The sequence below is a fragment of the Limulus polyphemus genome, unplaced genomic scaffold, assembly GCF_000517525.1.
Source record: "Limulus polyphemus unplaced genomic scaffold, Limulus_polyphemus-2.1.2 Scaffold5359, whole genome shotgun sequence".
Taxonomy (NCBI): Eukaryota; Metazoa; Arthropoda; class Merostomata; order Xiphosura; family Limulidae; genus Limulus; species Limulus polyphemus.
The window spans coordinates 17,357-27,681 of record NW_013670969.1 but is presented as its reverse complement, the minus strand read 5'-3'; the positions used below and the strand labels follow the sequence as shown (position 1 = coordinate 27,681).

The 10,325-nt window shown below is 31.1% G+C and overlaps 1 protein-coding gene and 1 long non-coding RNA gene across 7 annotated transcripts in view; one reads left to right on the top strand and one right to left on the bottom strand.

Annotated features, from left to right (window-relative positions):
- The window catches only part of LOC111089137, a 25,990-nt gene extending 21,694 nt beyond the window's left edge, over positions 1–4,296 (top strand). Inside the window, exon 3 of the long non-coding RNA XR_002613470.1 lies at positions 4,209–4,296. This is a non-coding gene — a long non-coding RNA (uncharacterized LOC111089137). The remainder of the gene's footprint in view (positions 1–4,208) is intronic.
- Positions 1–9,724, bottom strand: part of LOC106472474 (sister chromatid cohesion protein DCC1-like) — a 16,152-nt gene extending 6,428 nt beyond the window's left edge. Inside the window, exons 1-7 of one of the 6 annotated variants that reach the window (XM_022401047.1) lie at positions 8,204–8,301; positions 7,744–7,849; positions 5,393–5,560; positions 4,272–4,446; positions 2,663–2,791; positions 1,475–1,565; positions 942–1,080 (exon numbers count right to left, since the gene is read on the bottom strand). In XM_022401047.1, coding sequence (XP_022256755.1) covers positions 942–1,080; positions 1,475–1,565; positions 2,663–2,791; positions 4,272–4,446; positions 5,393–5,439 — 581 coding nt within the window. In that variant the 5' untranslated portion in view covers positions 5,440–5,560; positions 7,744–7,849; positions 8,204–8,301. Of the gene's footprint in view, positions 1–941; positions 1,081–1,474; positions 1,566–2,662; positions 2,792–4,271; positions 4,447–5,392; positions 5,561–6,932; positions 6,988–7,743; positions 7,850–8,203; positions 8,302–9,688 lie in introns of those variants that run through there. The other 5 variants (XM_022401042.1, XM_022401043.1, XM_022401046.1 and 2 more) reach the window with 5 other exon arrangements.
- Between the last annotated feature and the right edge of the window lie 601 nt (positions 9,725–10,325).

The following is a 10,325-nucleotide window of genomic DNA, read 5'->3' as shown; positions in this document are numbered from 1 at the left end:
GACAGTCACTTCTACAGTATCCCATTAGAAACAGTGTGTGACAGTCATTTCTACAGTATCTCATTAGAAACAGTGTGTGACAGTCATTTCTACAGTATCTCATTAGAAACGGTATGTGACAGTCACTTCTACAGTATCTCATTAGAAACGGTATGTGACAGTCACTTCTACAGTATCCCATTAGAAACAGTCACTTGTACAGTATTCCATTAGAAATGGTATGTGACAGTCACTTCTACAATTTCCCATTAGAAACAGTGTGTGATAGTCACTTCTACAATATCCATTAGAAATGGTATGTGACAGTCACTTCTACAGTATCCCATTAGAAACGGTGTGTGATAGTCACTTCTACAGTATCTCATTAGAAACGGTGTGTGACAGTCACTTCTACAGTATCCCATTAGAAACAGTGTGTGACAGTCACTTCTACAGTATCCCATTAGAAACGGTATGTGACAGTCACTTCTACAGTATCCCATTAGAAACGGTATGTGACAGTCACTTCTACAGTATCCCATTAGAAACAGTGTGTGACAGTCACTTCTACAGTATCCCATTAGAAACGGTATGTGACAGTCACTTCTACAGTATCCCATTAGCAACAGTGTGTGACAATCACAGCTAAGTGTTGGTGATTAAGCTCCAAATAACAAGTAGAAAATCTCTAAAGTCACAGAGTTGTGTGGTGTTGGACATATGAGAATAATGACATCAATGTTATGTAGCAGAGACAAATGGAGAAACAGATAATCAAACAGAGTAAACCAAAAGTTTTACTTAAATATCACAATTATCTGTTTGTTATAAAATATTTTAACTTTGAATTCAAATATTAGCATTATTAAAAAAAAAAAATGAAAAGAAAGGACGAGTTCTATATTCTGAATGAACTATTTGGCTGGCTATCCTAGAAAAGAATGATTTAAAGAAAACTATACCTTGGTATAAGATCTTCCAGAGTGTCAAGCACAGCTTGTAAAGGAATACCATCCGAGGGCCACGAGTTCGAATCAACTAAGTTTACTATGTGATTGAACACCGAGAACTGGTAATCAAAATCTAGCATCCTCCAAAACCCTAAAAACAAAACAAAAATCTGTAAGACTGGATGGAGTAATATAGAAATCAAAATCCAGATTCCTTTAAAACTCTGTCTTGTTCGTTACATGTTCCCTAATTACGTGACAATAAATCTTATGTTTACCACATAATTTCATTCAATATCGTTTGGTTGTTTTCTTTAAAAAACATAGCATTAGTCAGTATGTGGTACTATTAATGTAGACCATTAATAGTGTAATTACAAGTCAATACAGTAGTTTGGGAGGTTAAAAGATTTATAGAGCACATGTTGCTAACTCTTTCGGTTCTGGTAACTTAAACACGATACTCCTCTTTCTTCAGAACCATCATTTGTGACCTACACACGTCGTTAATACAACCTTATACTTAATGTGACCATAACACTCACCATCAATACAACATGCCTGCAATTCTCGTAGAGCTGTTTGAAGTTCTTTCGGACTAGCTTGGATCACGTTCAATAAATCTTCAAATGTGTACTATTGTGAGAGACATTTATTAACACATAAAATAAATGGTAATTTTGATACTTTTAATTTTTCAGTTTCATACTAAGTCAACGTACAGAACGAGAATAAAATTACTGTCTATAAAGTAATCGTGAAAAGAATCATAACATCTAATAAAACAAGAATGTATAATACAGTAAGTCGGATATTTATAAATAATTCTAAATTCTTTAAATATCACCCTAATAGTGATCATGTACAAAACTTTTCAAATAAACCCATTTTTCCAATACTCATGTAGGATACAAGTACGCATTTCAATATTTTCATATAAAACATGGAATCTAAATAAACCATGAGGTCCTAAGATTTCTCAGCGTCAACAAGTTGGTGATCCAATATGTAAATTAGATTGGATTTAAAAATTTAAAATATTCAATTATCTCAAATGATTGTCGTTTAAGTCAGGCACACAATCAAAATTTAGACTTCCATTCTCAACCACAACTACGTTTCAGTCGGTAGAGCACGATATTGTACCAGAAAAGTAAATCTAATTAACAGTTATCACCACTTTGATTAGTGTAAGTCGTTACTTGAAAACTGGTTCTTCAGAATGTCACTTGGGTTTTGTTAATTATAGTTTTGTAAGGTTTATAGAAAAAATTGTCAAGTTTGTTGTTAAGTACGCAGCTATCCACCACAGACATCAAAACAGTTAAAACCCTTCACACTTACTGTTGAGCCCCTGGGGGCAGTTGTTAGTGACTACCTCTAATATTCCTGAGTGTTTATCAAGAAACTTAGAATAATAAATAAATTATGAAATTTTAGATTTACACTTGTTTTAAAAAAAAGGTCAGGTTGCGAGAAAAATTACAGGACAGAAATTCTAACTAATTGTTATGACAAGAATATGTTGAGAGTTAAGCAGACTTAAGTTAACTTTTCCTGTTTTTTTTTCTAAACAAAGCACAATAATTTTTATATTGCTCTCATCCCATAAACCACTCGCCCCTCTTCAATGACCATATTGGCAAAGAAATTCAAAATACTGCGTGCACCAGTTGTTTATAAAATATGGTTAACCATTCCCTAACATCGACGTTTTTGTTGTTAATCATTACCTTTACATCAACATTGTCTGCTTCGTACTCCTTCCCGGTGTAGAGATTTTCTTCCATCAGATATCTCAGTTTCTGAACTCTTGGTCTACAGAGATGAAGCTCAAGATAGTTGTGGAAGATTCCTGCCACCTTCATGATATTAATAGCTTACTATACGTACAAAACTTTTCAACGATGCATATGAAACGTAAAATAATCTCGAAATATGTGATAACAAAAATACAACACAATGGGAACTTATTGTAGAAACATACCAAATGCTTCGACAGTTCACATCACACAGATATACAAGACTGAGATTACTAACAATGATGATTAAACTGTCAATAAATACCAAATATCAGTATGAAATGAATATTGAATTTTGTACTAACTTTAAATAAAAAGGTCTGAATATCTAGATTTGGACTAACTTTTAATAGAAAGGTTTGAATATTTAGTTTTGGACTAACTTTAAATAGAAAGGTCTGAATATTTAGACCTTTCTATTTAAAGTTAGCCCAAAATTGAATATTTAGTTTTGGGCTAACTTTAAATAGAAAGGTTTGAATATCTAGATTTGGACTAACTTTAAATAGAAAGGTTTGAATATCTAGATTTGGACTAACTTTAAACAGAAAGGTTTGAATATTCAGATTTGGACTAACTTTTAATAGAAAGGTTTGAATATTTAGTTTTGGGCTAACTTTAAATAGAAATGTTTGAATATTTAGTTTTGGACTAACTTTAAATAGAAAGGTTTGAATATCTAGATTTGGACTAACTTTAAACAGAAAGGTTTGAATATTCAGATTTGGACTAACTTTTAATAGAAAGGTTTGAATATTTAGTTTTGGGCTAACTTTTAATAGAAAGGTTTGAATATTCAGATTTGGACTAACTTTAAATAGAAAGGTTTGAATATTTAGATTTGGACTAACTTTAAATAGAAAGGTTTGAATATTTAGATTTGGACTAACTTTAAATAGAAATGTTTGAATATTTAGTTTTGATTATATTAGAAGTTACACACAAAGCTACACAATGGGCTATCTGTGATCTTCCCAACATGATTATCAAAACCCAGTTTCTAGCATTGCAAGTCTGCAGACATGTTGCTGTGCCACTGGGGGGAGGGGGGGTAAGTTTTAGATTAAGTTTAAATAGAAATATTTGAGTTTAAAAGTTTAAAATAATGAGCTTTTAGTGTTACTAATTTTAAGAACAATTTTAGTGAGCATATAGTTTATATTAACAACTTTAGTTCTTTAATGGATGAAAAACATTTAAATTACTTTAAAAGTTGGCACAAGGAGTTTTAACAAAGTCAAATTGTGACTATGGGTTTCTCTAATCATTTTGTTATAATGTTGTATAACAGGTTTTCTTACACATGCTAGCATTAATTCACTTCGTCCAAAATAGATGCAGCCATTTTAAGCATTCTTCCTTGACGTGACATTATTTTATATGAGCTTCTACAGTTGCGTTTTTTGCTCTAAAGATAAGAATTCAATTCCAAAAAATAAAAAGTTCTCCTCATGAAACCTTACTCATTATTTTAAAGGTTGACAGAGATAATGACAGCAAATCACCTCAACTCAACACATGCAAGGGTTAATCCACTAACCTCTTGTGAAGCAATCGTTATCCCGTCATCCTTATCGTTTGTCTCCGCTTCATCGGGCCAGACAACTGACGGAAGCAACAGGAGAGAATTTGATGTGCCTGCTTCTTTAATATCATAGGTCTGAGTGTCTGTACATAAAACTGCAGGATCTGATTTATCTCCTCTGATTATAACTCTGTGAATAAATGTCATCTCATACTTGTACGTCAACTAATAAACAGTTCGAAACAATGCCTGAAGCTGCTTTACAAGCTAATTTTAAAAACGATAAATACCAAGGTTTAACCACAACAAATACCAATAAAAATACAAACTTTTATACATGTTTATGATGTAGAAATAAAGTTTCTTAATTAAATTTTTAAATATCAATTTAAAATGTGACAATTATTCAAATGAACAGCACAAACTAACAAGAAATTGGGAGACAAAATTAAAAAAATGCAAAATAAACATTAAAGAAAAAATAATTATCATAACTTCACTATAAACAATATAAAACAAAAAAAATTCATACAATAATACCAACCATTAAGATTGTATATACATAGGATTTCAAGTAGTGGAGGCAAAATAATTATGTTTTCATGTTGAGTTCAGGTTTTCAAATTGCTACGTAGCTTTTTAAAACCATTTCAGCTAATTTTAAATTCTACATCATATTTAAAATTGCCCAGGTATAGGTACAACATCTGTAGGTCTTTTCAAATAGTTATGGGGAAGGGGTCTTTTAAGGACATTAATATACCATGGGGGAGAGAGAGAGAGAGATAATGAATTATGGGGAAGGGGCTATAAAGGACATTAATATACCATGGAGGAGAGAGAGATAATGAATTATGGGGAAGGGGTCTATAAAGGACATTAATATACCATGGAGGAGAGAGAGAGATAATGAATTATGGCTGATCCAAGTTCTAAAAAAAGAGAAAGTGGCAGAAAAAAAAAGATTCTCAGTCAAAGTTGTTATCTTATTATTCATTCAAGAGTAATTTATTATATATTTACTTCATAACATTAGTCATGAAGTTAAAGTTTTTCCAACACTGAATCAGGAAAGATATATGTGAGATGAGGTTATGTATTGTATTGGAATATAACAATTACAGAAGGTTCCTCACCTTTCACCTTCGAGTATTTGATTTAATATGTCAGGAGTTACTTCCATTAGCTTAAGGTCTTCTCTTGTGAAATCTTGAGCTAAGTAAAAGGACTGGACAACTGGCTTTAAGTCTTCTTCATCAAGCTTTGCAAGATGTAGAAGCCTTCTAACATCTTCTTCGGTCCTGCTAAAAAAAAATAGCAAAAGGAAATTTGCATATTTTAAGCCATCATTTACTAACTTCATCCCTCGTTCCAAAACTACACATTCAAAAAGAATGCTCTACAGATGTATAAAGAATTTAAATACCTTTGAGAAAATAAATTAAATGTTTACCTAACCAAGTTGATGATAACATATATTAAAACATTTTTACTGATGTGTCAGTTTTGCCAGCTTATTGGTACACGTCAAGTTATTCCAAAGTGGAATGGAAACCTCGGCATTGATAAAAAAACAAAGAGAAACTTAATGACCAAATATTTTGTTATACTCCAAAGTAAACTTCAAATACAGAAAAAAAATCCAAGGCATTTAATTTAACCTGCAATGTTAGATTCGACCAATTCAACTTAAAAATTATTTGCTTACTATAAAGAACCACTATTTAATGAATATAAAATATTTAATAAACTTTGGTTCCTCGAGGCCACTATTAAAGTATACATATTGAAAAAGTTGTATTTGTACTCCCTCATTATAAACTAACACTAATACAGTTGAGTTAGTTTTAAAGATGCAATGCATTAGTAATTCATAAGGACAATCTATATTATATAAATAAGTTAAAATGGACAAAGTTACAAACACATCATAACTTATTGACATCCAACAATGTCAGGGCGGGATTAACACATGTGCCATGGATTTCTTAAGTTGTAAATAAACCAGGTGAGTAAGAGAAAAAGAAAATATTATATCACTATTACTAAAGTATTTTGATTTTGGAAATAAAACATTTCAAACAATGATTGTGTATCTACTGTCCTAGACAGAAATAACATTTCTGTGCAGAACTGGTCTTAATGCCACTTTCTGTGATTTAAATAACCGGTGAGACATTATATGCTGCATTCATTTTTCTATTCTGCCTTTAAACATTCAAAATGGTATATTTAACAAAGTTTTTACTGTTCTTGAGTTCAACTAGTCTGTAGATGATCTTTTAACCAGCTGTTCACTCAGAAGTGAGAGTTTTTATGTTGTTAATTCAATCCACGTGTTTAACCAAAGAAGCAAGTATATTGTACATATCACCATTCCAAAACAGTACAGGCAGTTCTCACATATATATATATGGGTAAATGGGAATAATGTTAAATTATTAAACCTCACTCCATTAGTATTAACAAATCCTATTGATCAAGCATATTTAAAGAAGGCTAAAAACTGACAAAGCTGTAATATTCAAAGATTATGGATTGTTTTTTGAAATGTGGGAAATATTTTTGTTGACATAAAATAATCAAAAAATAGTTAAGAAAAGAAAAGTAACTTAGGTACTCAGAAGTCACAAAATATATTTTTTTTGCTATTTAAATATTTATACAGAAACTTACCGTATTTTTACGCACTTTTTTACCCCAAAATGTGATGTCAAAATCTGCTTGTGTCCTATACACCGAAGGTATGAATAATATATATGTATGTATATATACGATATACACAAACCATGTGTAAATATATTTAAATAGGCATGCATAGTTTAGTTCAATTGAATGTGTTATTTATAACAATAGTAGTTTTTTCTTTTAAAAACATAACTATTTATAATGCTCCCTAAATAATACAAAAATAAATTATAGTAATGGAGTTAGTAAAGTTTTCTCCAAAACTTTGTCTTCAAAATAAGTGTGTGTTTTATATTCCGAAAAAATACAGTAACTCCCACGAATGAGAGGGGGTGTGAGAGCTCCAGGTTCTCTGTGCCAAGGGTCCCAAATTTTCTTAATCCAGCCCTAATATATTAACTGAATTCAGAGAACTTTTTAATTAACAGAAACAACAGAAAACTTCAGTTACAGGAGAAACACTTAATTAGACAAGCAAGTGTCTGTTTAGCCCACGTTAAAAGTCAACTAGATACTTTCAGCCTTGTTTCATACAATATCTATTAGAGAACATGAATATTTCATTAATCACTCACATTGACAATTTCAGTAAAGTTTTCCTGGCTAATAATCATAGTTTGAAACAATAAAAACTTTATAAGTGTTACATTTCTAGTTTTTATGATCAAAGTATATCTAAAACTGTTTTAGGATTACAGAAACCTTAACTTTCAGGCAATGTGATATATTTTGCAGTTTTTACTTGACAAACAGCTTTCTAAAGAACACTACAGTGAAAGCTACACTTGCTTAAACTTACCAAGCATTACCCTAACAAATAGGGCTAACCTGCGGTTTTATGAATAGTATATGTAGTCCTAAACTCAAGCTTTGGATTTCCTTTCATATTATTTATTTATTCAGATCTGAAAAAAATGAAATATTTATACAACCTGAAAGTATATCCAGAACTTAGTGTTACACGTAGTACAGTATACTTTATAATGATAGACTAATATATATATATATATATTATTAGTACTTATATTTATAAGTTATAGCAAGTCAATAGTTGGCAGGTTAGCCTTAGACTCGTACTCAAACAGTAACCCTAATTTGGTTGATGGATGGTAAAAGTGTTTATTTATCGATTTGATAACATATGTACGAGTTTGTATAAAATAAAAACACACTTTTCATTACATATTAAAAGGCGCACGCCTATACGTTGTGTAAATATAACAAAAAGTGAAGGGGAAAAATACCGAACACTAACTTACCTCACATTTCCCGCCATTGCCTCCTCTAAATCGTCTTCCTTCATATATTATCAAAGACCGATAGGGAAGTATTAAATTTAATACAGAATTAAGTAAAAATTAAAGTATATATTAAATACGAGTCCAAGTTATCTGATTGGAGGAAAGATTATTTCTAAAGAAGTATAGATGTCTTAAAAATGTTTTTCCTTGTTATTTATCATATTGTCAATATATATAGCATATATATATGTAAATGAAAACAGTTAGTAGTCCTAAGCTGAACAACTAAGAAATAAATTATAACCAAACTTTTATAGAATTATCCTAAATAACCTAAATTTCATTTTAAAGAAGTTTTAAACAGAAAATAGTAAACTATTAGTAATAATAATAATATCATTAATTTTAGCGCCATCTAGTAAGTGTGAATGACATTTGTCGAAAGGAACTTTTTTTCTTGCGAATTTATATGAATGTAATCAACTTTTGAATCATACACTACGAAATCTGCGCAGTGTATTAAAGTTTGAACTTTACCTAAACAAGCAATGTAACAGTTTGTTACTACTTTAAATAAACCATGACATCACCTGAGTTACTAGTTATTCTAAGAATTTATGAGTAAAATCAAAGAATAATATGTAATAACAGGTCAACCATACTATATCTGTTATATTCAGAGTCGACGTGGCCTTTCGTCCAATTATATGATGGCAGTAATGAAAGTTAACTGTACATACATTTAACAAATTAATATTTATAGCCTATTCAAAGCCTTATTTGGACCGTATATAAACTTGAAGGGCCCTGTTTATCTTATCTTGACCGCAAAATAAGAACCTTTAGTTTAGACGGTCAAGATAAGGTAGAGAGAGCCCCTGAAGTTCAGGAAGTTATAACATCTTGAGTTTTCAAAGGTTTGGCAATGTGAATATCTGAAACAGACAACATAACTATTGTTGTCTTTATAAGATTATGTGATTCTTATTGATATAACTGGTATATCCATAAGTACAGCTCTGAAAAAAAGAAAAACTTGAGAAGCATATTTGAAGTATCTAGTTTAAAACCATAAATTAAGCAATGAAATTATTATTGACGTGTCTTGTCTTATCAATTTTAAAATGTTAGAAATATTTTGATTCTCAAGGGCACTGAGCGTATCGGAAGGTCCAAGGTTCTAATCACAATATACCACTGATCACACCCCGTATTTTCAGTTGTTGAAGTATCATAATGTGACAGTTATTCCCATAATTCGTTTAACAATAGCCATGTAGTTGGTGGGTATTGTTGACTGGTTTGGCCCTCCATCTGGTGTCAGGAACTTAAATTAGGCACGATATGCACACACGTTAAGAAAACACGTAGATTTAAACACAAAAGACAAAAATAACAAACCCTATAATCCGAGCGCTTTCTAAAAGAAGAACGTTTCTTCATCAAGGACTAATTGGGATCTCCGTTCTGGCAATAAATAAGGTGTCCTTCAAGTTGACTTACCACGCTAAAATAAGGGTTCCCATAGTCATGGTGGGCATAATACAAATAGCCCATAGTGTAGCTATGTGCTTTAGAACACTGAAAACAACCCCAAACGTTCCAGTTGAAGATACTAAACTTCGAAGCCGAGTGTTATTCCATAAATACATCTAAAAATTACCATAGAATTTTATAGAGACTTCACTGATTTACTAAAAACAAAAATCTCGAAACAACAATTAAAAGTGTTATGCACATCAACAAAGTAAAATAACAAAAAAGCAACCGAAAAAATATTAAATTCAAACGACGCAATGTTTACCATCTGTTAGTAGTTTTGCTAATTTACAGTAACAACACAGCGATTTTAGGCTACGATGCGTGTCAGAAAACATAGCAGACTCTGGGTAGTTTGAGGGGGGAAAAAATAAACACGAGTGACGGATTATCTAAGCTGTTAGGTTGAAAGAAACACTACACAATAAATCTTTTCCGCGTTAGTTGTAAACATGACAATAAAAACTCTGTGTACATCCTGTTGAAATTGGTCCAAGATAAACTCAATTTTTTTTTTCAATTTCAGTTTTTCATCTTATGATAAGGACTGTGTTATTAGTGTTATATGATGGCACATATTTACTCAAGTTTCACAGAACTA